This window comes from Euleptes europaea, chromosome 1, assembly GCF_029931775.1.
Source record: "Euleptes europaea isolate rEulEur1 chromosome 1, rEulEur1.hap1, whole genome shotgun sequence".
Classification (NCBI taxonomy): Eukaryota; Metazoa; Chordata; class Lepidosauria; order Squamata; family Sphaerodactylidae; genus Euleptes; species Euleptes europaea.
Window position 1 is genome coordinate 111,438,796 of NC_079312.1, and position 27,956 is coordinate 111,466,751.

General features: G+C 44.8%; 1 protein-coding gene across 2 annotated transcripts; it reads right to left on the reverse strand.

Annotated features, from left to right (window-relative positions):
* Positions 1 to 7,215: 7,215 nt before the first annotated feature.
* On the reverse strand, positions 7,216 to 27,201 carry MAT2B (methionine adenosyltransferase 2 non-catalytic beta subunit). 2 transcript variants are annotated; one of them, XM_056852328.1, is made up of 7 exons: positions 27,155 to 27,201; positions 19,675 to 19,869; positions 18,386 to 18,500; positions 17,907 to 18,059; positions 11,367 to 11,560; positions 8,160 to 8,273; positions 7,216 to 7,542 (listed from the first exon to the last, which is right to left on the reverse strand). In XM_056852328.1, exons 1-7 carry the CDS (start codon positions 27,182 to 27,184, stop codon positions 7,372 to 7,374), a joined length of 972 nt encoding a protein of 323 aa, XP_056708306.1. In that variant the 5' UTR covers positions 27,185 to 27,201; the 3' UTR covers positions 7,216 to 7,371. The 2 variants fall into 2 exon arrangements, with proteins under 2 accessions (XP_056708306.1, XP_056708297.1); XM_056852319.1 differs by lacking the exon at positions 27,155 to 27,201 and adding an exon at positions 22,143 to 22,209.
* Positions 27,202 to 27,956: the final 755 nt, after the last annotated feature.

Sequence of the window (27,956 nt, forward strand, 5' to 3'; positions counted from 1 at the left end):
CCAACTCTTCCCTTCTTCTTTCCTTCTGACCTCTTTGCTCTCTGCTCTGGGCTTTGACCTCTGGAATGAATATGGGTGTCCTCTGCAGACTCTGCCCCGTCTGAACGCGCCTCATTTCCAAACACGATACATGCCAGGAGTCATTTATTTCCCCCACCCCATCCCTTCTTTCGAAGCAGCCACTTGCCTTGGAGAGAACCTGCTGGGGGAGTCTGACTCCAAACACTCCCTGCCCCCAAATCCAGCCCCCTCTCCCCCCTGCCTTTCCTTGACTCACAATCCCCCCACCCAAGACCCATCCAGTCTCTCCCCTCCTCCCTCCCACCCACCCTGCAAATCTGGATCCCTCGCGAGGCCTCCGCAATGCAGGGAAGGGGCTGCATCTCCCCCCCACCCCAGCCTTCTGCAGAGAGGAAGGAGGAGAGCCAGAAGGAGCAGCCCCCCCCCACTCCCAGGCTTTTTGGTGTTTGTGTGTGTGTGTGTGTGTGTGGGATGTCTTTCCTCTCCCGGATTGGGGCCAGCCTCTGACCTCCCTTGCATTTCCCTTTCCCCCCTCCACCTTTCCCACCTTCAAGTCCCCCCCAACCATCCTCAGGATCCCCCTTGACCCACTCGGGAGGAGCTGCTGCTGCATTTCCATGCTTCAGAACAACAAAGGCCGTGTCCCCACGCACGGGCTCTGGGTAGGAAGGAAGTGGCCTCTTTAGGGTTTCAGACTCATTGGCCTTCATTCCGGGGTGTGGGGCTGAGACAGCCAATCGAGGCGACCCTCCACCCAAGCATCGCCCCCTCGGTCAGGGATGCAAAGCACAGGTGCAGCCCCCAGGCGCCCCCTTTTCTCTCTCTGCAAAACAGGCTGGGGGGCTGTATTAAACCAGCCAAGGGGCCGCAATTGGCCCCCGGGCCAGACTTTGGACATGACTGCTCTAGAGACTAGGACACGGAGTAATGGATTTAAACTAATAGAAAAGCGATTCCACCTAAATATTAGGAAGAACTTTCTGGTGGTGATGGCTGTTCAACGGTGGAATGTGCTGCCTCGGAGGGTGGTGGAGTCCCCGTCTTTGGAGGTCTTTAAGCAGAGGCTGGGTGGCCAACTGTCGGGAGTGCTTTGATTGTGGGATCCTGCATGGCGGGGGGAGGGTTGGGTCACTGGGGATGTGGGGGGAGGTAGTTGTTAGTTTCCTGCATTGTGCAGGGGGTTGGACTAGATAACCCTGGTGGTCCCTTCCAACTCTATGATTCTATGATTCTAACTGGGGTACCACTTTTCCAGCTTCTGCATCTTTTCTCGATTGAAGGTCCAGTGCGGAATGTTTCACAAATGTTTCTTCAAGTTGACCAGGTTGCTGCCTTGCAGATGTCGACCAGTGGCAACCTATGGTGAAAAGCAGCTGAAGAGCATTGTGGCCAGATGGAGAAGGCATGGATGTCCAATGGGCAGGGTTTTCCCACAGCTTCATAACATGACCAGACTGCAGTCATGACCCATCTGGAAAGGGACTGCGGGATACAGCACTACCTTTTCTTGGGCTTGAATAATAAATGAATGAAGCCTTAGAATCATAGAATTGGAAGAGACCACCAGGGTCATCTAGTCCAACCCCCTGCACAATGCAGGTAATTCACAACTACCTCCCCCACACACACCCAGTGACCCCCTACTCTATGCCCAGAAGTTGCCCAAGATGCCCTCCCACTCACAATACTGCCTAATCAGTATTGCTGACAGATTGTCATCTAGCCTCTGCTTAAAAACCTCCAGGGAAGCCTGTTCCACTGAGGAACTGCTGTTAGAAAATTCTTCCTAATGTCCAGAGGGAAACTCTTTTGATTTAATTTCAACCTGTTGGTTCTGGTCTGACCTTCTGGGGCAACAGAAAACTCAGCACCGTCCTCTATATGACTTCAAGTACTTGAAGATGGTTATCATATGCCCTATGTCTTCTCCTCTCCAGGCTAAACATACCCAGCTCCTTCAACCTTTACTCATAGGACTTGGTCTCCAGACTCCTCACCATCTTTGTCGTCCTCCTCTGGACACTTCCAGCTTGTCTACATCCTTCTTAAATCGCGGCGCCCAAAACTGTGGTGCCTTATCGACCCTAAACTATTTGGTTCTATGAATGTAATATAACAAGGCCCTCCTAACATCCAGGGAGTGAAGGGCCTTTTCAGCTTTGGTAGTGGAGGGGTGAGGGTGGAAAAAATATAGGCCAAACTTCCTCCTGAGCCAGGTGAAAATTTGAGACCACCTTAGGTAAGAAATCTAAGCTTGGGTGCAGTACAACCCTTTCATTAAAGATTTTAAGGGAGGGAGGATCAGCCCTTAATGCAGCCAGCTCACTGACTCGCCTGGTGAAAGTGACTGCAACCAGGAACACCACCTTCCTGTTCAAGATAGCCAGGTGGCATGAGGGCAGTGGGTCAAAGAGTTCCATCATGAGCTGTGACAGGACTAAGGTAGAGGATACAGACTGTTAATGATCCTAGATGTGTGTATGGGGGGGGGGAAGGAACTTTAACTAGCCCCCTGAGGAAATGTTGGGCCAACCTGTGTGAAAACAGAGCAGAACCTTCTACCAAATCATGATACACAGAAATGGCTGCAAGGTGGACCTTGACCGAAGAGGAAGTCAAACCCTTAGTCAAGGGAGGGGGCATGTAATTGAGGAGAGGCCTTTTGACCTAGCCCATTTATCATATTTCCTGGAATAAGAATACCTGGTAGAAGGTTTTCTAACCTGGATTAGAATCCCTTGAACAGTGGGCATGAACTTTAAATAAGTAAATGTATGCTCCATACCGTCAGGTGCAGATGGAGGGTATCATGGTGCAACACTGGTCCCAATGTTAGTAAATCCTGCACCTGAGGAAGTGGTATGTACTCCAACCCCACCATCAGATATAGTTCTGAAAATCAAATCTGTCTTGCCTTTGCTGTCATACTGGTCGTGAAGAGATCCACCTGAGAAAACCCCAAGCCTTGAAAACAGTGTCCAAATACTGATCTTGAAATGGACCACTCGTGATTGGACTGATACACCCTGCTCAGTGTATCAGCTATGGAATTCAGAGAGCCGTCTATATAGATGGCACATAAAAGGTGAATGGCTGAGGAGAGGATGAGGCAGGAAAAGGAGAGAGGATATGGGGGCTGCCGGGGGGAGAGAAAGAGGAAATAGTGTGGGGGGATACAGGGGAAAGTGAGGTGCTACCCCACAAGTTCTTGAAGGTTCTCTACCATGCAAGTGAGCCCGGCCCAGTGGTCAGGACCATAAAACTGGGGCAGTTTTCCTAGGTAGAGGCTGCTGTGGGGCATGTGAGAGGGAAAGCTGAAGACAGAAGGGTAGGTAAAGGTAGGTTGGCTGTTGGGTAGGAAGGAGATAGGGTTGCCAACTTCAGGTTAGGAAATTGCTAGGGATTTGGGGGGTGGAGAATGGGGAGGGTGGGGTGCATGGAGGGGAAATACCTCAGAGGAATATAATGCTATAGACTCCACCCTCCAAAGCAGTTATTTCCTCCATGGGAACTAGTGTTGCCAACCAAACAGCCGAATTTCCCCCGATTCTGCGGTTTCTAGTTAGGATGGAACTGAATTAAAAAAAGGCAGGAAAACGACAAGCCAAATTTGGCAAGTTCGAGCGGACGCCGGATAAATCCAGCAAATTCGGGGGCTCAGAATCAGCAGCATAACCGTCAGTTAGTAAGCAGCATTCTCCCGTGGCCAATCGGTGGCCAAGCTGGGTCTTCTTCTGGCCAATCAGTCGCGGTTGAGTGGGTGAGCTCAGCTGCTGCGCGGCCCGGGGAGAGAAAGTTTGTGTGAGAGAGATCCCCGTGGGGGGGTGTGCGTGTGCACATTCGCTCTTTTCCGTGGATCCGCTGGGGGGGCATTTATGGAGGTAGACGTTCCAAACTTTCAGCATAACTTCAGGGGGCCCTTCTTGCAAGACCCCCCAGGTTTTGTGAAGATTGGATAGGGGGGGGTGAGATATGGAGCCCGGTAGGCCCCCCTCCTTAATGTGAATCTTTATTACATTTGACAGCACACTCGTGCCTTTCCACGGCTCGGGGAGGGGAGCATTTTTTGAGCTAGACATTCCAAACTTTCAGCATAGCTTCAGGGGGCCCTTCTTGCAAGACCCCCATGTTTTGTGAAGACTGGATCAGGGGGGGCGAGATATTGGATCAGGAGGGCGAGATCCAATCTTCACAAAACTTGGGGGGTCTTGCAAGAAGAGCCACTTGAAGCTACGCCAAAAGTTTAGAACGTCTAGCTCAAAAAATGCCCCCCCCCCGAGCCGTGGAAAGGCACGAGTGTGCTGTAAAATGTAATAAAAATGCACATTGAGGAGGGGGGCCTACCGGGCCCCATATCTTCCCCCCCCCAGATCCAATCTTTACAAAACTTGGGGGGTCTTGCAAGAAGGGCCCCCTGAAGTTACGCTGAAAGTTTGGAATGTCTACCTCCAAAAATGCCCCCCCCCCAGAGCCGCGGAAAGGTACGAATGTGTTTAATGGCTTTATTCGGCTTAATTTTTCCCCGAACTCAAATCTCACGCCGGATTCCAGGGAACCGAAGCGGGGGAGTTCGGACTTCGGCATTTCCCAGATCAAAACGGGCCGGATTTTGCCGGATCCGAATTTTTTTTTTCCAACAGCCCTACCTGTAGGTGGGGGCTGGAGATCACCCAAATTATAACTGTTCTCCAGATGACAGAGATCAATTCCCCTGGAGGAAATGGCTGCTTTGGAGGGTGGACTCTATGGCATTATACCATACTAAGGTTATTTCCTTCCCAAATCTTGCCTTCCCAAGGTTCCACCCCCAAATCTCCAGGCAGTTCCCAACCTGTTACTGGCAACCTTAAAGTTCTCTGTAGTTGGAAGATCTGTTGTGATTCCAGGAGATCTCCAGGTCCCACCTGAAGTTGTTAACCCTAGGAGAAAAGGAAGCAGGAAAAGGGGAGATACTATGGGGACTTTCAGGAAAGGGTAAGAGAATATAGTGGGGAAATGAGATCCCTCCTGCAAGTCTTTGAGGATTCTACTTGTGTATATACTTACAGCAAAGTTGGCCACATCTGAGGATACTTAAATCTGTTGACTGGAGCTGTTAACGACCAAGGCAGATCTTTCTACAAAAATGAAAAGGGCCCTAGGTTGGCAGGAAAATGTGAAATCTTAAAAAAAAAATTGGGGGGGGGGGGTTAAAAAACCCAAAAACAATAAAAGGAGCACCTATAGCTTTAAGAATCAGATCCCCTCAGTGGCTATTGCTGGACAACCACAGTATTCTAGGCTGGGTTTCTGTGAGTAAAAAGGCAGGGGGGGGGAGCAGGGTCATTTCCAGGCCAATTTTGGCTCTCAATTTGGCCAATTTTGGAAGATTCATTGGGGCCAGGCCTGACTAGGGTTGCCAGCTCTAGGTTGGGAAATTCCTGGAGATTTTCTGGTATTGTCTAAAGAGGATAGAGTTTGAGGAGGGGAAAGGCCTCAGCCAAATATAATGCCATAGAATCCACCTTCCAACGCAGCCATTTTCTCCAGGGGGACAGATCACTATTGTGTGCAGTTCAGAAATAATTCCGAGAAATCCTCAGGTGTAGATTGGCAACCCTAGGCCTGGAAGCAACCTCTAGGTAACTTGATACCACCTGACTTACATGACTCAGCTACTCCTGGCTGCTTGCTGATTAACAGCAGCCACCCTATGAAAGCCAGTGTTGCACAGCAGTTAGAGCTTCAGAGTATGGTCTAGGAGACCCAGGCTTCAATTCCCATCTTCATGTGTAAGCTCAATGGGTGATTTTAGGTTAGTCATGTACTTTCAGTCTAACCTACCTCACAGGGTTGTTAAGAGGATAAAAAGGAGAGGAGAATGATGTAACCCACTTTGGTCCCCATTGCTGAGAAAGGTGGGGTATAAATGAAGTAAATAAATATATAGCTGAAGATGGAAGTCAGATAGCTGTTGAGTGGGAAGGAGAGAAGGAAGCAGGAAAAAAGGAGTGGCTATAGGGACTTTCAGAGGAGAGGAAATAATGGAGAGGACAAAAAGATACACCTCCCACAAGACCCTGCAGATGCCTGCTTGTTGTTTCTAAGTCTGAGGCTCTTAAAGCATTTACTTTGTATCCAGTAAGCACTAAATACCTCCCTACGCTGATAATTTGGGTCACATAATATATTAGAGTGGGAAGGTATTAAATATATTCTCATCAACACATAATCCACAGCAAACTCTATAGGATCTAGGAGGAAAGGGTTCTACTTGGTTATGGAATCTTGTTTGTAAAAAAAAAATCCACTTTGTCACACACTCCTAGAATTGAGGGTGTAGATGGGAAGTGGTTCACAGCACTCCAGCTAGAGGGACTTATTAAGTGGTGGCACAAATAAAAATATAACATGAAAAACATGGATCAGGGTTGTGACAGTAGGTTCTTATGAGAAGTGGGGTCTGCACAATATTTTATGAACTGGATCTTTAGTCTCTTTGCACCATATGAAGATGTTATATGTCTTGTCCTGGTTGTATGTGTTGTGCAAGTGGGCTTGTGACATTAAAATCATCACAACAACTAAGAACAACTTGGGATCGTTCTATTGTCATCATTCTCTCAACCCATCTGAACAATGAAGATTCCAGTAACGTGTTAACAAGTTCTTTACTGAGACCTCTCTGGTTTCTACAGGATCCAAATGTCTAAGTTAAACAGTAAGAAAAACAGAGGGAAAATTTACGTAAGTACGTATTTCATGCCTCTGTCACAACAAAATAAAGGAGCCTCTCTCTACAGATCAGCATGTGTACATAAGCATGCACATAAGAGAGGTATGTGAACTGTTCTGTACAAATATAAAGAAAGCTGCAAGAGTTTTGAAATACAGAACATTGTGAAAATCTCTCAAGCATCAAAATTACACATTACCTGCAAAAATAAAGCACTGCTTTAGGACATTTTGATCATAGCTCAAGCAAAGCAAAGGACACTCCCAAGTTTCCATCACATTAGCTTACTTCAAAAACAATTAAAAAAACCTGTGCTTTTTGGCTATTAGGGAGATAAGCTTCTGAATAGCAAAGGAAATACATCTTCATCTCAACAGTTAATGATGGCTGGAATAGTCATTGGTCACTGGCTACTTATGACAAGCCAGCAACAAATACCAAAAAAAAAAAAAAAAAAAAATCACCTCAATGTTCTTTTTTGCCAGTTAGCATCTTTAACCATTTCACTAGTGCAAGACCTTATTTTTACCTGATTGAATTAAACTTGAAACATAGAACATTCAATACAAAACTATTCTTTCCCCCCCTTTATTAAAAAGTGCCTCATTCCATAATAACACTAAGCTGTTTACAAACTAATGGAAGACAGTCTGTCTCCACCTCTTGTCAGTAAGGAAAGGCCAAAGAGATTCCTTGATCCCAATTCGGAAGGGAGTTTGCTGTCCGATGCCTAACATCTGTAGTCTAGAACAGTCAAGTTGAGCATTCTTGGGACGAAGAGCACCCACTACTGGGCTATCAGTGACCTTAAAAATAAGGAACAAAAGACAGAGTGAGACAGATACCCTATTTATAACTGCATCTTCTGAAAAAAAGCTCACAATTTCTTCATAATATATTCTAAATATTTTCCCATACTAATACTTGGGTACAAATAGTTTTTGCTGCTATTGAATTGGGAAAGACAGCAGTCCTCACAGCTACAGCACTGTGAATAGTCTATTCTGAAACTCCAAAGAGCCATCCATACATGGAGGTCTCTGCAAACTCTTGCAGAGAAAGAAAAGCTGTTCCCAAATATCATGGTACCCTTCCAAGCATCTGCAAAAACTGCAGTCAGAAGAAAATATCACTTCTTGTGTGCAGTGTTCTTTGAATCCATGCCCAATATTTTAGCTCACTGTAAGGATACATCTACAAGTACTAAAGTCAATGTTTACGATCAATCTAAACTTGTAGAAAAAAACTCCAGTATAATATATTTATCAACCAGTATGATGTAGAAAGTTCCTAGTTAAAAAGACAGACATTTTCGAATGGTGATATTTTACAGTAAGAGGTGGTATACATGCAATATGGTCACCATTTGCAATTTTGCTTTCTTTGTGTGTAAGAGGAGAAAAGGATTTACACTCTTACTTACTGGTCTCAGGTGGCTACTGGGAAGATTGAAAACATCAGCCATAGCACATGCCATTTCATACTTAGTCATCTGCTCATTACCAGACCAATGGAAGACTCCTTTTATGGACGGATCCTACAATACATTAAAAAAAGATGCTTAGCTGTTGGTGCACTCTATATGTTTAAAGAGCTTGGAGATAAAATATATCCCAAAGCAATGCTGAAGAGCATTCCTTTAAATTTAATGAAAAAAATAATTTCAAAACAGGGCATCGAGGATGACCTTAAGTCTTGGGCAAATTTATAGAGAGTCCTTCAGGTATCTTGGCTGCAAGCCATTTATTATGTGGTGATTATACTCCAGGTGAGCTAGTGACCATCTTGTTAACAACAGCATTAGTGGGCAATAAGTTGGTTTTCAACAGGAAAAATGATGCAGCATACAAGATGCTTCATGTCCCCTGCTCTTTAAGCTTTTCACTGTGTGGAACTGCACACTCCCGCTGGATATAAAAATGGGTTTCAGTTCTATTCCAATCAAACACTATACACATTAAAAGTTACCTCTCCCCACAGCAGGACATAATTGCTGGCTCCATGCAAGACCCATCTAGCCCAATATCCCTTATCCAGCTTTAACTACAACTGAAGTCCCACAATGTACTGTAAGGAGAGCCAGTTTTCTGGCATTAGAAAAAATCATTTCACATCTGAGTGTTGACTGCAACAGAATTCATGGCCATTCTAATTTCTTGTGTATAAACAACACAGGAGATGGCTTTCTAAGCACCTCTGTTGCAACTGGCATTTATCAATCCAAGATAGTGTCAGCATGACAAACGGTCATCAAAAAAAAAAAACCTTCTCTTAAATATCCTTCTTGAGTGCTGTGAAACTAAATGCTGTGAAAACTAAATGCTGGGTTGTTAATGTAAGAAAAATGTAAGAAAAACAACTCACTGTTACTGTAACAAGATATTGCGACCAAAGAAACAGTAATAGCCCAAACAACGCAACTAGGCAATGGTGAAGAGTGTAACCAGTCAAAAGAATGTCAATGTAAGTTGCAAACCAAGCTAAGCAACGAGGGTTACAAAGCAACAAGAAACAATAAAATTGAACAAGTATAAATATGATACTCAACTAACAGCCAAAAATGACAGATTTTGAAAATTAACTGTTCATCTAATTAGGTTGGCTTGTTGCTGGTCAATTTCATTTCAGGCGGAGAAGACGATGGAAACACAGCTCTGGATATTCTCCAGCGTTTTCGCTACTAGCAAGTAGCTTCATCAGCCATAAAGGCTTGTAAGTACAACAAGTGAATCGCATGTAAAGCTCCCAACCCGGGCTGGGAGCTTTACATGCGATTCACTTGTTGTACTTAGAAGCCTTTATGGCTGATGAAGCTACTTGCTAGTAGTGAAAATGCTGGAGAATATCCAGAGCCGCGTTTCCATCATCTTCTCCGCCTGAAATGAAACTGACCAGCAACAAGCCAACCTAATTATATGAACAGTTCATTTTCAAAATCTGTCATTTTAGAGCTTTTTGGCTGTTAGCTGAGTATCATATTTGTACTTGTTCAACTTTATTGTTGTTTCTTGTTGCTTTGTAACCCTCGTTGCTTAGCTTGGTTTGCAACTTTGTGTTTCTCTATAGTTGCAATACATTGACAGTCTTTTGGCGGGTTCTTAATGTAGGCAGCTAACACTAATTGCTAACTGAGAAGTTCCTGCTTACATATATTTAGATTAACAGGAGGACTCTGAACACAGCATGAACCACAAACCTTTCTCATTTTGCCTAGGATTCAAAAATGTTGCGTCTGCATCTTGAAAAATATTCTGAACATTTTTAAAAAACTCAGACACTTGTGAACATGGTGAGAGTTAAAGTTTCCAAAGCAAAGAATGGCAGGTGCTATACTGTAAAGTTCTATTACCCTTCACCTTTACAGCAGTGGCTTCTATGGGTATTACGTAAGGAACACCAAGTGAGGCAAACCAAACTACATGGCAGGGGAAGAACTACACTACAGACTGCCATTTTGGTCGGGGCGGTCCCATTTGGGTAGGTTGTGTATTCAGAGAGAAAGGATGACTGCACTCTCACAGTCTCCACTGCTATCTAATTCTCTGTTAACATTAATTCCCATCTGACTGTCAACACATCTATTGTTTTGAAAGACTGCAGCCCCTGCTAAAATTCTAAGGTCTGGTCAAAAACTGCAATCTGCATATAGTTACCATTGTACAAAGTTTTTCATAAGACACAATTTGAATTGTGTTGTAATTAATGGGTATAAGCTGCAAATGCTAGAAACCTTAACATGCCTTTTTCGATCTTTGATATAACATGAGAATATGTATCTTGGAGGAGTACCGTATTTTTCGCTCCATAACACGCACTTTTTTCCTCCTCAAAAGTGAGGGGAAATGTCTGTGCGTGTTATGGAGCGAATGTGCTCACAGAGCCGGCTGGGCACACTGGAACGATGCGAGCCGGCTCTGTGCGCCCCGTTCCAGCGCATCCAGCCGGCTCTGTGTGCCCCGCCCGCCTCCCAGCTGGGAGGCGGGCGGGGCGCACATAGCCAGCTGGGCACGCTGGAACAGCGGCTTTCCCCGCCTGCCTCCCAGCTGGGAAGCGGGTGGAGCGCACAGAGCCAGCTCGCGTCATTCTAGCGCGCCCAGCTGGCTCTGTGCCCCAGGTGCACAGAGCCAGCTGGGCACGCTGGAATGACACGAGCCGGCTTTCCCCGCCCGCCTCCCAGCTGGGAAGCGGGTGGGGCGCACAGAGCCAGCTCGCGTCGTTCCAGCACGCCCAGCCAGCTCTGTGCCCCAGGCGCACAGAGCCGGCTGGGCGCGCTGGAACGACACGAGCCGGCTTTCCCCGCCCGCCTCCTAGCTGGGAGGCGGGCGGGACGCACAGCCGGCTGGGCACGCTGGAACAGCGAGCCGGCTTTCCCCGCCCGCCTCCCAGCTGGGAGGCGGACGGGTCACACAGAGCTGGCTCACGTCGTTCCAGCACGAGCCGGCTTTCCCTGCCCAGACGGCCAGCTGGGGCGGGGAGCACGTGTTATGGTCAGGTGCGTGCTATGGAGCGAAAAATACGGTAGCTGGTACTGAGTGCTGCGGTGTGCTAATATGTATCCACTAGTTGTAATATATAAACTAGCCTACAAAAAAACAGTTCCAAAAGAATTAAAAGCCACACAAGTCCTCACCTCCATTCTCTTCTCTGCTAGCTGTCGGCAAATGCTAGCTACATCCTTTATGTAGGTAGGAAACCTCTGCTGCCAGTGGTCCATGTTGGCTGACTTGTTACTGAACTGTACTTTATCAAACATAACCGTCACAGCACTCTCCCCCAAGCTTTCAACCTCTCCATATAAAACAGGAACTCTAAGCACAGCAGCATCTAAAAGATGAGAAAAAGCTTTAAATACCCAGAAGTAGTTAAAAGATATGATGACATTCCCAAACCTAACTTTGAGGGGAAACAAAATGTATTTGAGCTATGACAATATATACCACTCAGTAAGCATTGGTGAAGTGCGCTATTAGTCCACATGGATGGAGACTGAATTCAAAAATTCAGAATTGCAAGTAAGCTATCATTTCTGAATTACACTGAGAAGCACCTCTCAGCCTAACAGGAAAGATACTCAAAGTAATGCCCATAGTCATTCATGCTAAAACAAAATTTGGCACAAAAATTGTATTATGGCCCTAGATTTTGTTGAAATGTACCTACAGCCAATAAAAAAAAACAAAAGCTATCACATGGGGGCAGGGCCATACCTCTCTGAAAATGTTAAATGTCACAATTCCCATAAAATTGATAATTGCAGTCCTACGGAAATGTAGAATGGTTTGTGTAAAAATGAGCAGAAACATAGTAGTAATCCAAATTTTCACACCCACTATTTCCTCTGTGCATGTAGATCCTGCAGTGAGTTTGTATAGATTCACCTGGCGCATTTTATTGAAATATTTTAAAAGACATATGTATAAATTCTGCAAAATACAAACAACAGACTTGCTCAGGTTTTGCCAAGGGAGGTCTTCTTTCACCAGTCTCAAAATCCTTTGACAATATCAGCAAACATATAGGCAGGAATCATATAGTAAATATTGTGGGTTGGATCCAGAGATTGCTGACATTTCCTTTGTTCCCTTTCTCCTGGGGGTGGGGGGAGGACTGCAGGGTCTGCAGTTACGTATATCATGCAGGATGAAGGGCTGCATTGAGGAGGAGGAAGGCAGTGAAATTACCTCCCTCCTAAGTGCAGGACCGATGGTAAGGTATCCCCCCCCCCCCAAATAACCTGCATGACTCTTTAACCTTAAGAGTTCTACAACTGTGGGAATTAACTTTCCTGGGGTTGGAAAGGAATGTTGGGAGGAGGGGGAAAAGGGAAACATCTGCATCCACCTGTGCCCTCCATTGATGGATGCAATTCATCCAATCCTACTTGGACTTTTCAGTCCGGAAGCAAACCACACCTAATTTCATTGCATATCAAACATCAAAATGAGAGAAACACTAAAATGATTTTTTCGTGACACTGCTAAGAATATCTAGTACTATGGACAAGTGGACTTCTAACATTAAAGTAATGTATGTACAAATGCGCATTCTCCCCTCCTCCCCCAAAAAATTCTGCCGCCCACAATATCCATAACCATGATGTGGCTGTTGTATTGATTTGGCTTGGAATAATGCAATAATTAATACTCTGATATTGTAAGAAGCATGGTGGAAAAGCAGGAAATAATGGAGGAAGACTAACATATACTTCATGCCCTTTCTAAATGCTGTTGCTTCATTTTCCTACACTGAGCCTCTCACACTGGTTAACATTAACCCCATACATTGCTGCCAGCATGGGGTAAGAAACAACTCTTGCCATGCAGATCGAAAAATACCATACAATTGGCCAACATGCTTCTGTTCATAACCACAACACACTGAAGGTCTACATTTTAATAAGGGAACCACATCCCAAATCGCATGGAACAGCTTGTCTTTACTGCTGCACCTGAACAAATAAATGCTTTGATTTCTGGATTGGCTACAAATGTAACGATGCTCCCAAGACTATATTGTTGCCATAACTCTGTTTCCAATTATAGCCTAGCCTAACCAATGAATGCTGCTACCAGGCGTGGCAACTAGGGCTGTCAAAAAAAAAAAAAATTCGGTACAGTTCAGATTCGGCCGAATTTGGCCCTAGTGGGTTCGGTACGTGCCAAAGTCCGAACTCCCCCACTTCGGATCCGTTCAATTCGGCGGGAATTCAAAGTTCGAAAAAAAAATTCGGCCGAATAAAGCCATTAAAAACACAACCGCGCCTTTCCGCGGCTCTGGGGGGGGGCATTTTTGGGCTTAGAGGTCCCAAACTTTCAGCAGAGCTTCAAAGGACGTATATTGAAAGACTCCCCAAGTTTTGTAAAGATTGGGTCAGGGGGGGCTGAGATATGGGCCCTGAAAGGGGTCCCCTCCACCCTTAATGTGTATCTCTCAGCAGAGCTTGCCGCCCAAGCACAAAGCTCCCGGCCGACAAACAGCTGATGAGAGCAAGGGCGGGGCAGGTGCTAAGAACTTTGCAAAGCAACACAACTGAAAAGCAACACCTTTGCAAACATGCAAAGGGCGGGGCAGGTGTGAAGAATTTTGCAAAACAATACAACTGCAAAGCAACACAAGCATGCAATGCAACACCTTTGCAACAGTGCAAAGCAACACCTGACACCTGGGAGTTTGCATACCATGGAAAGGGACAGAGGCAGCTAGCTATGCATAATGAGCAAAAGGGGGTGGAATTTCTCCTTTTGCATTGGACTTGGGACCAGGCAGATGCATTCTTTAAGTCACCATTTGAAAACCAGTTTTGAGCAAGCATCAAAATAACCTAACTGATCTTATGAATGAGGAAAAACCTGAAGAATAAAAATGAAGCCCCCCCTCAAACCAGGGAGAGAGAGACTGGAGGGGGAACACACACCCCAGGCAGAACCGGCAAAAGCCCCCTTTGGCTTCCCCCTCCCCCACCCACAGAAACTGCTCCCTCCCCACACACACACACACAGACTCTGCTTTCCCCCCCACACACACACAGAAAAGAAAAAATATAGATTAAAGCCCCCAAAGGGGTCTTATTGTGGCTGTCTTCTGTTCCAGCAGGAGGGGCTGGGAGGCTGGGTAATCCAATATGATTCCATTTGTATCCAATATAAGATCCATATGTATGCATCTCTCGAGGGTGATCCATTCATCCCAATAGGGAAAAGGGGAAAGCCCATATCTCGGGGGGCCCTGACCCAATGTTTACAAAACTTGGGTGGTCTCTTAAAAAGCCTTGACTGAAGCTCCACTGAAAGTCTGGGGTCGGCACACCCAAAAATGCGCCCCCTGCAGCCACGGAAAGAAAAAAGGGGGGAGCCGATATTTCAGCCCCCACTGAACCCATCTTTACAAAACTTGGGTGGTCTCTTAAGAGGGATTCTCTGAAGCTATGATAAAAGTTTGGGGGCTGCACCCCCAAAAAAGCGCCCCCTGCAGCCACGAAAATGGAAAAGGGGGGAGAGGAAAAAGGGGTGGAGCCCATATCTCGGGGGGCCCTGACCCAATGTTTACAAAACTTGGGGGGTATCTTAAGAAGCCTTGTCTGATGCTCCGCTGAAAGTTTGGGGTCGGCACACCCAAAAATGCGCCCTCTGCAGCCATGGAAAGAAAAAGGGGGGGAGCCCATATCTCGGGACCCCCTGACCCAATGTTTACAAAACTTGGGTCGTCTCTTAAGAAAACCTGTCTGAATATCCCCTGAAAGTTTGGGGTCAGTACCCCAAAAAATGCGCCCCCTGCAGCCACGGAAAGGAGCGAATGTGCACAAGCACCCCCTCACACACACATGAGGATTTCCCTCTCTCTCTCTCTTTCCCCGGCCGGCCGCACATCAGCTGATTCCTCCAGTACTCAATCCTGACTGATTGGCCAGAAGAAGACCCAGCTTGGCCACCGATTGGCCGGGGGAGGAGAATGCTGCTTACTGAAGGTTATGCTGCTTACTGACGGCCCCGAATTGGCCGAATTTATTCGTGAACTCCCGAACTCGCTGAATTCGGCCCCCCCGGTTGCCCGCCAGTTTTGAGTTCGGTTCCTCCCGAACTAAAAACCGCCGAATCAAGGGAAATTCGGCTGATTTTCAGTTCGGGCCGAACCGAATTGACAGCCCTAGTGGCAACACATTAGCGCTCTGGATGAACTTAAAGAATGACAATGAGCACGCACTTCTTTTTGACCCTTATCTTGCAAAAACATCTACATTCAGTATTTTGGAAACCACAATTAAACTTGTGCCCACCCCTTCCAAATCAATGACTACATTTTATACCCTTGCTAAACTTGTTTCACCTGCATGTTCAAGTTTGTTACCCTTCCCAGTCGCTACAAATCCTACTACCAATGTTCTAAAGCATAACCACCATGCTAGGTAAGACTAAGAAATTATCTACTCCAGCTATTTCATTTCCAACAGGGGCCAGCTTAAGGCCTCAGGAAAACCCACACAGAGGCAACAGCCTTCCTCTCTTGATTGTCTCCAGCATCTGGTTCTTTGAGGCATACCAACTCTGGACAGAAAAGTTCCATCTATCAATCACTGTCAGCAAAGATGACTAATCTACCATAAATCCATCTAACCCCCTTTTAAACTCATATAAGCCAGTGACCCTTAGATCTTGTACCCTAGATTCTGTAAATAACCTATTTTGCTAGTCTGTCCTGAACATACTGTCAGTCAATTTCAATCGATGAGCCATTCATCTGAGAGTAACGAAAATGTGTTTTGTGATTTTCCCCGAACAAGAAAAAATTTATAACCTGTATATCTCACTTCCTTTGCTAACCTCTTCCATAAACTAACAAGCCATACACACGTTACCCTTTTCTTGTAGGAAACATGCTCCAATGCCCTCGTCATTTTGGTTGCCTTTCTGCATTCTCTCCAGCATTATACAACAGCATTATGGCACTGGCAATTTTATTTCCAACTTATTTTATTTCATCAACTGTTAATTATGGATTTTTCAAAAATTAACTTTGGAGAGTATTTTAATTATATTATCTCCTTTCCTGGAAGGTAGACAGTACTTCTCAAGTGCCCCCCCACCCCTGGTCATTTCTCACCCTAAAATTCTAACAAAGACAGCAAAGTATTTGAGTAAATCATTAGGCTTGGATCCCACCTTGTTTCCAAGGGCCTAAGGATTCTTTCCCATGGAGTGCAATTTTCCTACCTCCCGCTCTAACAGCAGCCTAATGTGCACCCAAAATCCTGTTTCTGGGATCCTTTCTCCCCAAGGAAGATTTTGGAGGCCATTTCGGGTGACTGCGGGAGGCAGAAAAATTGTATTTTGTTTGCGGAAATCCTTGAGCTTGCAGAAATGTCTAACTTTTAACTTCCTTGTAAGTAATCCCACCTTTTCTTAAAAAAGGTATCTCTTTTGAAATTTAATGTAACTGTACCAACCTGTGTACCTATATATTAAATTTCATAGTGTTCTGGCCAGTTGCACCTGTCTTGGGCACAACAAAGGATTAAATCAAGATTTGTCTCCTCTTGTTTTTTCTGCTGTTCTCCCTCTTAACTCAGCCCACCACAAGGCCTCCCTGGCACTATCTCTCCCATTCATCCCAACAGCTTCTGCCCCTTCTCTGCTCTTTTAAACCAATTTATCATTAAAAAGTATGTAGTTGCTTTACTGTCTTTATTGCATTTTCCTTGTGTGTGACAAGGTAACTTTTATAAATAAGGAACTGAGGATGAAAGACTGACATCCGACAGCACTCAGTGAGGCTGTCATGAGTCAGCCTGCGGAGAGCTCCTCTGGCGAAGAGAAGCCAGAACAGAGGGACATCCGCAGGCAGAAGTCACAAAGGAACACAGTGTCTACAGCCTGCCAGAACAGAGGATCAGCCAAAGTCAGGAGGTGACTCACCATGCCTGCAGCCTGCCAGCTCAAGAACTCCAGCTGGACCTTACACCTCGCAACATGCAGTGTCTCCAGAGGCCTCGCCAAGGCCACTGAATCAGAGAAGGAAACTGGTTCGTCTGACAGTGCAGCAGCAACGGCAAAGTGCAAGATTGAAGGCCCAACGTAGATTCCTCCTTGGAAGCAGTGACAAGGACGAACAGGGCTGAAGCACCACCTGTGAGATCAGCCTAATTGGCAACAGCTGGCTCTGCTACAGCAGCAGCAGAAGGGATTTAAGCCATCAGTTAGGCTTGGCTGTTGTGCAAGCAACTTGTCACCAACCTCCTTGTGTATAGGCCTTGTCTATCAGCTATACTTTAAATTCCTGGTATCCTGACTTCTTGGACTGACCCTGACTAACGTCTTGGACTGCCCTTGCCTGTATTGATATGTTGGACTCTGCTTGTACTGTGAATGACCTTGGATTGCTTCCCAGACTACACTTCCACCCCTCACTCCTTGCCTGCAACACAACAGAGTCCCTGGCAAAGACTGGACTTGCTTCCTGTTTTTTCTAGAATTAATCTGAAACACTTCAGTTACTAAACATTTGCCTGTCTATGCTGGAGAGATGACTCTCCTTTCAGTGGCAAGACCCAAAAGCAAGGCAGTTAGAAAACCTACTGTTTCTTCTTTTTTATTGATGAAGTCATTTTAACCTGAAACATGTTTATGTCTCTCAAATACATACTGAAAAAGCTTTGTACCGACAGATGTACACTTACCATCATTGTTTGCAAGAACTGCTTTTTCACCTTCCAGCTTAGTTTTGCCATAGAGATTTAGGGGATTTGGTACATCATTTTCTTTATAGGGAGGATTTGTTCCATCAAATACGTAATCTGTACTAATGTAGATCAAAAATGCTGCTATTTCAGCTAGGATGAAAAGGAAATATAACCAATATTTAAAGAAGTGTAAATTCATACTCATTAATCAACAATTAGCCCACACAAAAATAAATGCCTTCAAAGATCAGATTAAGACCCATTTAGTTCAGAATTTTCTCTGTGTGTGGCCTACCATCCATCTTCAGATCAATACTACCCATCTTCAGATCAGCCCACATTTACAAAGTTAGGGGATATACGTTTCTTGGAGAGAATTCCTTCAAACAGGGTTAGGGGTACTGTCCATACTTGTAATGCCATGCAAACTAATGATGCATCCTGACACGAGTTGCATCCATGCACATTTTTTTTACCTGCTTCTTTTGCTATGTTCCCTGAAGCAGCCACATTGAGCTGAGAAGCAGCATCTGGTTGACTGTCTACAACATCTGGCCTTCTCTCAGCTGCACAATGTACTATCACATGAGGCTGAAAATTAAACACCCGTTTTTAATGAGTATAGAACAAGCAAGCATTTGTATCACCTCAATACTCATCCATACTGAAGAACTGAGATGCCATTTAAGTGTGCAACTGAACCACATTAATTATAACCTATGAAACTATGAGAGAGCCAGCATGATGTAGTGGTTAAGAGCAGTGGCTTAGAGCAGCAGACTCTGATCTGCAGAACCGGGGACATTAATCTGGTGAACTGGATTTGTTTCCCCACTCCTACACATGAAGCCAGCTGGGTGACCTTGGGCTAATCACACTCTCTCAGCCCCACCTACCTCACAGGGTGTCTGTTGTAGGGAGGGGAAAAGAAGGTGATTGTAAGCCGTTTTGATTCTCCCTTAAGTGGCAGAGAAAGTCGCCATATAAAAACCAACTCTTCTTCTAGTCTTCTTGCACTAATGTCTAGTTTATCTAAGATCATCTCTGCTAGGAGTTTCATATGGAGTTTTATAGGGAGCTTGCTTTACCACACAAGAGACCCTTTTGACCATTTTCTGGTTGAAAATCTTGCAGAATTATTTTAAAATAGTCATGCCAGGCTGGACTGACATTCAGTACTAACTGAAGGAACAGATTTTTCCCACTTGTGTAGAGTAAATATGGTCAAGGAATGTTTAACTGGTATGACTACTTTGCTGCATGAGTCTACCATCTCCATCTCAGGCATTTCATGAATAAAAGCAAGACAAGTAACCAAACCTGCAAATGGAACACTGATAGATAACAGCATAACTATATACAGCACATCTTTCTCCCCAGTTGAGACCCAGAACAGCTACATAGCTCTCCTCTCCTTCACTTTATCCTTATAACAAACCTGTGAGGTATGGCAGGCAGAAAAAATATGACTGGCCCAAAGTAACCCAACAAGTTTCCACAGCAGAGTAGGGATTTGAACCTGGGTCCCCCAGGTCCTAGTCCAACACTCTAACCACTATACCACATGGGCTCTGCATGAAGTAGAACATTATCTCACCAAAACAAGGTAATATTATTCCCAGGCTGCATTAAAAAATTTCTATGGAACAGCAATAACTATTAGAGAAATTTGATTACAGTGAGAAACAAAGTTAGTGAAGAAATGCCGATACCTTCACGGCAACATGGATCTTACCTGCCTTCCCTTTCATTCCACAATTCTCACCTGATAATCCTGAATGAGATTATGAACTGCAGCACCATCCAGGAGATTAACTTGTTCAAACCTGGGTCGAGCTCTAGTGTACCCACAGCCAACAGTATGCCAATTAGTTGCTTTAAATTCCTTATATACAGCTCTGCCAAGGAGCCCAGTGGCACCAGTAATCAGTGTACGTCTGTTTGGGATATCAATCACATCCTATAAAAAGAAAATCTTATTAATTAGTGTTTCTGCTTTCAAAAACATAGCAGTCATGTAACATGACAAGTCCAAGAATACATAATAGGGCAGAAGGAAGGTGGGGCTGATTTTCACTCTGATTCCTGCCTACTGCTATTCTTGAGAAGTTCTCTGCTCACCTAAAGCAGCATTTCAGGGGAGGTATTTTCAGCTGCAGCAGCAGGGAAGGAAGTCTTGCTCCACAGATGAATACCCCTTCCATATGTAGAAGCTGCCAATGTATACAAGCCATAATACTGAAGATAACATATTGAATGATTACAAAAAGAAGATACCCTGGCATATTACTTACTGCAACATTTTGACTTCCATCATCTAAAAAAGTAGACTGCACCCCTCAAATGCCCATGCGGTATGTAATAAAAAGCACAAATAAACATGCTGAACTTTAAATGGATATATTTGAAAAAATCTGAACCATTTAACTACATCCTTCTGGCTAAAAACAATGTTTGTGAGGAAGGGTTCTACACCTTGAAATCAAAGAAGCAAGCTTGTACCGCAGTGTTCTCGAGATGTTCATCTTTAACAAAGTATTTGCTTCCCAACTAGAAAATCCAGGAAAAGGTGGGACAATATGTATAATTGGGGGCTACAGGGTGCTCCTGCTGTTCCTCGGACATATCCTGAAGAATATTTCCTACAGGTACATCCCAAGCAGCATACTCTACACCTGATCATAGGAATCCAGATTTCAAAATCCCAATTTGATATCAACAACCAAAATTAAACTCAGCCTTACAAAACTTGTAACCAAATCCTGCCACAATCTAAAAATTTATCCAATACTCTTCTGCATTCTTCCTCTGCCTGCACTTTTGGAGAATGAAACCTCATCAGCAATGGGGATATTCAGAGATTAAATGAGTAACAATTCTTCCAATTAAAATGATAAAACCTCTAGCAGCTTTTTGTTTTCCAAAAGGTCACTCCTATAACAAGAACTGCTTTAAAAGAAACTAGTGTAATCACAAGCAAATTAAGAATGCATACACATGCTACAAACTTTCACCAAAGAGATCAACTCAATAACTAACAAAATTAACTGGTAAATTTATGACAACCTAAGACGAGCTCTGCTGGATCTGACCAATTGTCCATCTAGTCCTGTATCCTGTTTCACACAGCAGCCAACCAGTCAAACTTGATGACAAAAAAGAGCTCAAAATACTGCCTCTACTACTGTAACTGGGTAGAGCTAAAAAGGAAAAAGATACGTTACTAAAAAGAAAAAAATAATAATAACCAACTACCTCTCCACTTCCAGTTGAAACAAAGAAAAAACACCTTTAGGTAAGCAGATCTTAAAATCTTGGCCTGGAATATTTACTGCTCTGCCCCTCAACCAAACCGACCGGTTTTTTAAAAAAAAGCAGTTCTGGAGAACTTGAAAATCCCCTCCCCCCCTAGGTCTCAACAAAAAGCACGACAGGTCTTTTACTTCACAGTGGGTAGCCGTGTTAGTCTGTGTGCAGTAGTAGAAAAGGGCCAGAGTCCAGTAGCACCTTCAAGACTAACAAGAATATTTTCTGGCAGGGTATGAGCTTTCGCGAGCCACAGCTCACTTCTTCAGATGAGCTGTGGCTCACGAAAGCTCATACCCTACCAGAAAATATTCTTGTTAGTCTTGAAGGTGCTACTGGACTCAGGCCCTTTTCTAGGTCTTTTACTGTTGCAGGTCATAAAGGTGGCCAACGGGCTGCCAATGACGGGCGGGGCTCAAAAACGTCGCCGTCAGCAAAAAAAAAGAAAAAAAGGAAACCACAAGTCACGTGCCCCTTGCAAGATAAACAAGCCTATGAAGGCTTGTGTTTTGTTTTGTTATGGACTCATTCAAGGAAGCCACGGCCCTCGATTTGCAAGACCTGAGCAAGGCTGTCAAAGAGAGGCTATTTTGGAGGCCTTTGATTCATAGGGTCGCCATGAGTCGGAAGCGACTTGACGGCCCTTAACACACACACACACGAAGGCGCAGGCTTTCTCGACTGGGAGGTCCCCTGGCCCAGAAGCAGGGTTCTGCCTGCCTTGCACGCGCGCGCCGGTTGAACGCTAGTCTCGCTTGGGGGGGGGGGGTCGGTTCTGCGCAGGCGCCCTAACTGCGGCTAAGGAGACGGGGCGGGGGAAGGGAAAGAGAAAGGCGAGAAGGGGGCGTGGCCGTCGTTTGTTTACCACAGCCCAAGAGGGAACGGGGACGGAGGGCCCGAGCGCGGCCCGGGCCGGCCTCGTCTCACCTCCTCGAGCCAGCAGCTGCCCGGCGCGAAGCGGATCCGCAGCTCCTTCTCCCACCCGACCATCCCGTCTCCCTTCAGTCAGCGGCCGGCGCTTCGCTCCCGTCTAACTCCGGCGAGCGGCCTTCCCCCGAGCCACGCCCACTTGGCAGCCGCCCTAACCTTTCAACCCGAGCGAGCTCATTGGCTCGCCCGCCCTGGGAGGCGGGGATTCGACGTGCGCGCTCGCGGACGGCGGTCGCGAGGCGGCGGTTGAAAGCCGTTCCGATCGGCCCCTCATTGGCTGCGGGAGGCGCGTCCCCGAGGGTCACCAATATATCTCCCAGCATGCACGAGCCCTTTTTCTGTTTAAAGGCGCTCTAAGCTCATTGTAGGAGCCCCGTGGTGACGTCACTCCACGGGTCAGGAATGACCCAGTGCTTGCACAGGGGACCTTTACCTTTTCATGCTCGTTGTGTTGCTTGGGGTGTGGCTGTGAAACGGCTAATTTAGTGCTGCGGGGATGATTTTTTTTTTTTGTACGGTCATTAGGATGACCGTGAGGAAACAGCCATGCATAAATGTGTTTGCAATTTTGTGTGAACAGGCCAACGGGTTATTTTCCAGCTTTGGTACATATAATCATGTGCCCTCAAAAATCTGGATTTCCAGCCATGTACACCAAAGCTGGAAAACGTGCACATGTGCTGTGCCCAGTTCACAACGGTGAATGTGCATTCTGAGAAAATCACACATAGGCCACTCTAGAATACCAAAATGGTTATGAAGGAGGAGGAGGAGAAGAAGAGTTGGTTTTTATATGCCGACTTTCTCGACCACTTAAGGCAGAATTAAACTGGCTTACAATTCCCTTCCCTACAACAAACACCCTGTAACTAATGCAGTTGAGAACCGATCGACCCGCTAGCGTTTCAAAGCGATATTTTCACACATAGCTACGTTCACTTGGAAGTGCTTCAAAAGTACTTCCTAGTAAGCGTGCACAGGCATTGGCAGCTTTCACTTCTAAATATACAGGGACATCCGCGTCAGCATCAAAAGATGCTGTCAAACCCTCATTCGTATACAGCACAAGTTTAAGGCAGTCAGTCCTGTTACTGACTCATGAAAAACAGGGAAGACTGCAGGAGCCTAGTTTTCAGTTCAGCAGCAAAATTTGTGACAATCGTTTTTCTTCTCTGACCGAGCACATCTTCAGTATCAGCATGGAATTAATTTTAATACTACTTCATAGATTAAACGAACTCATGGAATTCAAATACGGTAGAAGACAGAGGCAAGATACAGGATGATCTTGACAGGCTGGAAAATTGGGCTAAAACTAATAAAATGCATTTCAACACAGATAAATGTAAAGTTCTGCATTTAGGTAGGAAAAATCAAAAGCATAATTATAGAATTGTGGAGACTTGTCTTAGCAGTAGTGTGTGCAAAAAGGATCTTGGGGTCTTAGAAGATCAAACACTGAACATGTCAGCAGTGTGATGCGGTAGCTAAAAAGGCAAATGCTATCTTGGACTGCATCAACATTAGTATAGTGTCCAGATCATGTGAAGTGATGGTATTGCTTTACTCTGCTCTGGTTAGACCTCACCTAGAGTACTGTGTTCAGTTTTGGGCAGCACAATTTAAACAGGATGTAGACAAGCTGGAAAATGTCCAGAGGAGGGCAACAGAGATGGTGAGGGGTCTGGAGGCCAAGTCCTATGAGGAAAGGTTGAAGGAGCTGGGTATGTTTAGCCTGAAGAGGAGAAAACTGAGAGGGGACGTGATAATCATCTTCAAGTACTTGAAGGGCTGTCATATAGAGGATGGTGCCGAGTTATTTTCTGTTGCCCAGGTCGGACCAGAACCAACAGGTTGAAATTAAATCAAAAGGGTTTCTGTCTAGACATTAGGAAGAACTTCCTAACAGAGTGGTTCCTCAGTGGAACAGGCTTCCTCAGGAGGTGGTAAGTGTTCCTTCCCTGGAGGTTTTTAAGCAGAGGCTAGATGGCCATCTGTCAGCAATGCTGATTCTATGACCTTAGGCAGTTCATGAGAGGGAGGGCATCTTGGCCATCTTCTGGGCATGGAGTAGGGGTCACTGGGTGTGTGTGAGGGAGGTAGTTGTGAATTTCCTGCATTGTACAGGGTGTTGGATTAGATGACCCTGGTGGTCCCTTCCAACTCTATGATTCTGTGATTTTATGAATTGTGCAGTGTTGTGATAGAAGGAATCAGACTGCTGCTTAGTATATGGCCTTCAGTTTAATGGCCTTCCAGTGTAGTTAGCTACTAGGCAGAATTACATCTAGCACGAGAAACCCCTTACTGTTTGCCGCTTTCCAAATGGGCCAATGTATATAACTTTCAAAGAAGGGTAGTACTGAGACTGTACCCACAACACATGCTTTGATATTTTGCAGCAGCAAATATTTGCAACTGGTTTTTTGTGATTTGGAGAAGATAACCCAGTTATGAATGTTTGCAAGAGTACAATGATAGTATAAAACAGCCAACGTGGTGTGGTGGTTTGGAGCGGTGGACTCTAATCTGGAGAACCGGGTTGGCACATGAAGTGTGGTGACCTTGGGCTAGCCACAGCTCTCTTAGAGCTCTCTCAGCCCCACCCGCCTCACAGGGTGTCTGTTGTGGGGAGGGGAAGGTGATTGTAAGCCAGTTTGAGTCTCCCTTAAGTGGTAGAGAAAGTTGGCATATAAAAACCAACCCTCCTTCTTCTAATCTCCAATAAAAAATATTTATTTATACTCCGCTTTTCTCCCCAGTGGGGGGGGGGGGGGCAAATTGGCTTACTTCATACTCTTCTCCGCTTCTGTTTTTTTATCCTCAACACTGAGTGTGTTAGGTTGGGTGATAGGTATGCCCTCCTGCTGCATCTACATATCACAATCATCCTAGATTATTATTTCTAATGTATGACCACCAGCAAGTTTTGGTACTGATTCAAAATTATTTCCATACACAGGAAGAAACTAGAATTAGAAAACTAGAAGGTAACGTTTCCTCCTCACTGATGTCTCAGTTGCAATCAGGAAGCTACACTTAAGGCACCCCCCCCCCCATTATGGGTAGGCTTGCCAATCGAAATAATACAAAAAGTTAAATAGATAGGTTGGGTTGTTACAACCATCGTCGGGATTCTAAGAACTACTGAAATATGTCCAAGGGCTTAGGCACCTCCACTGTCTTTTTCTTTGAATGGCTAATCAAACCTGGCGCTGTATTTTTTTAAAAAAATCTTACTTCAGTTTGCTTATGCTTGCTACAGGACTTTGTTCAGGAATAACAAGTCCAAACTTCCTGGAAACACAGGTTAAAATCTCCAATTGCACTATGGAAGCTTGCGGGGTGATCTTGGGCCAGTCACAAACTCTCAGCCCTGACCCTGGCTAGTATTTGGATGAGAGACCTCCAAGGAGGTCACCATAAGTCAGCTGTGACTTGACTTGACAGCAAAAAAAGGCCTCTTCTGTTGCCCAGTTTAAGAACTACTATAGTGCTGCAGCAGGAGAAATATAATGAAACATTAGTAGCTACATAAAGAATCAATCATGTCAGCACTTGCTTGAAAGTAAAGCCACAGGACTCAGTGGAACTTACTTCCAAGTCAACCTCGCAGAGATCAGCTGTGTGTTTACACATCCTAGTAGTGTGCCAGGTAGTTCACAGCAAACTATTTTTAGGCTGTGATGGGAGGGCGAAACACTGAGACCTCTTCAGTGTTTAAAGCAGGCAACATGAAAGAAACAGGAAACACTCTTCAAAATTGCCATGATCAGCAAGCACAGCTTCACAAGAAAACAATCATGGATACTTCCGTAGAAACAGAGAATAAGCAGCAGTAGCCACCGCTACACAGAACCCTCATCTAACTTTTAGTGTTTAAAAAAAAACAAAAAAAACAGGCCACATGTATTTCAGATGAAGCAATTTTGCCAGCTCCCTTCCAAATAAAAAGTTAATTCACAGTGGGTAGCCATGTTAGTCTGTCTGCAGTAGTAGAAAAGGGCCAGAGTCCAGTAGCACCTTAGAGACTAACAAAAATATTTTCTGGCAGAGTATGAGCTTTCGTGAGCCACAGCTCACTTCTTCAGATACAGCTAGAATGTGAATCCATCTGTCTTTAAGTAGAGGAGAGTGGATTCAGACAAGCATTAGTATGTAAATGTTGAATTCAATCTGCACATACAGTTCTAAATTTTAAAATGCTTTGAATACAGTAACATGGGGTATGCCTTTTTATCTGGATAGGCGGCAAATGCACAACACAACCTAAAGTTCATAATTTTAGATTTATAATGTGTGTGGGGGGAAGGTGGAGGGAGAAGTGTTATATTGCATTCTCCGTGTTTTCCAGTGAGCAGACGCACTTACATATATTTCTTTCAATCCGTTCAAATAGATTAAAGAGGTTTCGTTTTTTTACGTGTTCCACACGTAGATAGATAGATAGAGGTGTTTAAGAAGCACAGACATCTGATTTTGTAATTTTCCTCTTTCATGGCATGCTGAAAACAGATTTCAAAGATGACACCATAGAGGTGTCACAGAGGTAAAAAGGAGGTTATCCATGTCAGCTTGTGATAATCGGAATCAGAATCCTGCTGAATAAATGGACAGTCTTTTAGCCCGAACCACTGTTTTCACTCTCAGTCCCCATCAGGTCCCACATAAGATGTCCTGCTTTACCAAGGAAATGAAAGGACCATTGCCTGCTTTTAACATGGGGTGAAAACGCTTTGTCCTCCTTTAATCCCTGTTTCAGTCAGGATTCAGCCGGGATCGAACGCATGCGTTTTGCTTAATGTGCGTTCGATCCTGGCTAAAACAGGGATTAAAGGAGGAAAAAGCGACCATGCGTTTTCGCCCTATAGTCAAACAAGACAACCCTGAATGACAGAAACACCTTTGTTCACGTCTTTAATTCGGCACATTTGGAACTGCTGGAAATCACTTGCGTCTCTGCATTTTTTTTTTTTAATAGATCTATTCCAAATATATGTTCAACTTACCCAATTTCCTTGGAGCACTAGCTCAGGCATTGCCACCAAGCACAACGAGGCAAAACTCCAAGCCTTGTTAAGAGCTGCAGAACATGCTTTGTTTTCCAAAGAGCTCAGGCGTTGGCGGGGAGGCAGCGGAGCCGACCTTTGGAAGCGAAAGGCCACGTGCCTTTCTGGGGCTCTTCGGAGCCTGTTCTGTTTCCCTGATAGATGTTCGGGAGGAAGGGGCTTTGGTACCCTCTCTGTCTTTCTCTCTTCCTTCCCCCACCCCGAAAAACGTTCAAGAAGCAAGGTCGTGTTATATTAATTAAAATATACTTTGTATTAATCTTATATTAGGTACGGATTCAATAATGTTAGATAGGAGAAGAACAGGTTAATTAAAATAATATTGGGATTAGCTCCGTTAGCAAACGTTTATACAATTTATTTGTAGCGGGAAGAGGGAGAGGGGGAAGTCATTTTATTGTTAAATTAGTGATATTACTTGTTTTTTATTATTACTATTATTTTTAGTATTGGATATTGTTTCTATGTTGATATGTTACATGAAGAAAATAAAAAAAAATAAAACAAGAAGCAAGGTCGTGTTGAAACGAGGAAGAATCAGTAGTAGGACTTTGGGGTTTCTTATTAATGCTGGTCGTTTTTACATTAACATCTTTGTTTTCAAACCCACTCCCAAACTTGCAACTTTTGTCTTCGCTGATCAGATCTTCCACCCATCAGTAGCACGTCCATCTTTTCAGGATTCAGCTTCAGTTTATTGGCCAACATCTACTCCAAAACTGCCTCCGGGCACCAGTTCAGG

What these genes read in the sequence shown, in the direction of transcription:
- MAT2B (XM_056852319.1), bottom strand. Translation starts at nt 22,205, where the DNA reads ATGGTCGGGTGGGAGAAGGAGCTGCGGATCCGCTTCGCGCCGGGCAGC. An exon ending in ATCTCATTCAGGATTATCAG is followed by an intron (nt 18,501 to 19,674) that starts GTGAGAATTGTG and finishes TTTAATTTTCAG; the next exon opens with CCTCATGTGATAGTACATTG. An exon ending in AGTTCTTGCAAACAATGATG is followed by an intron (nt 11,561 to 17,906) that starts GTAAGTGTACAT and finishes CTCATCTTTTAG; the next exon opens with ATGCTGCTGTGCTTAGAGTT.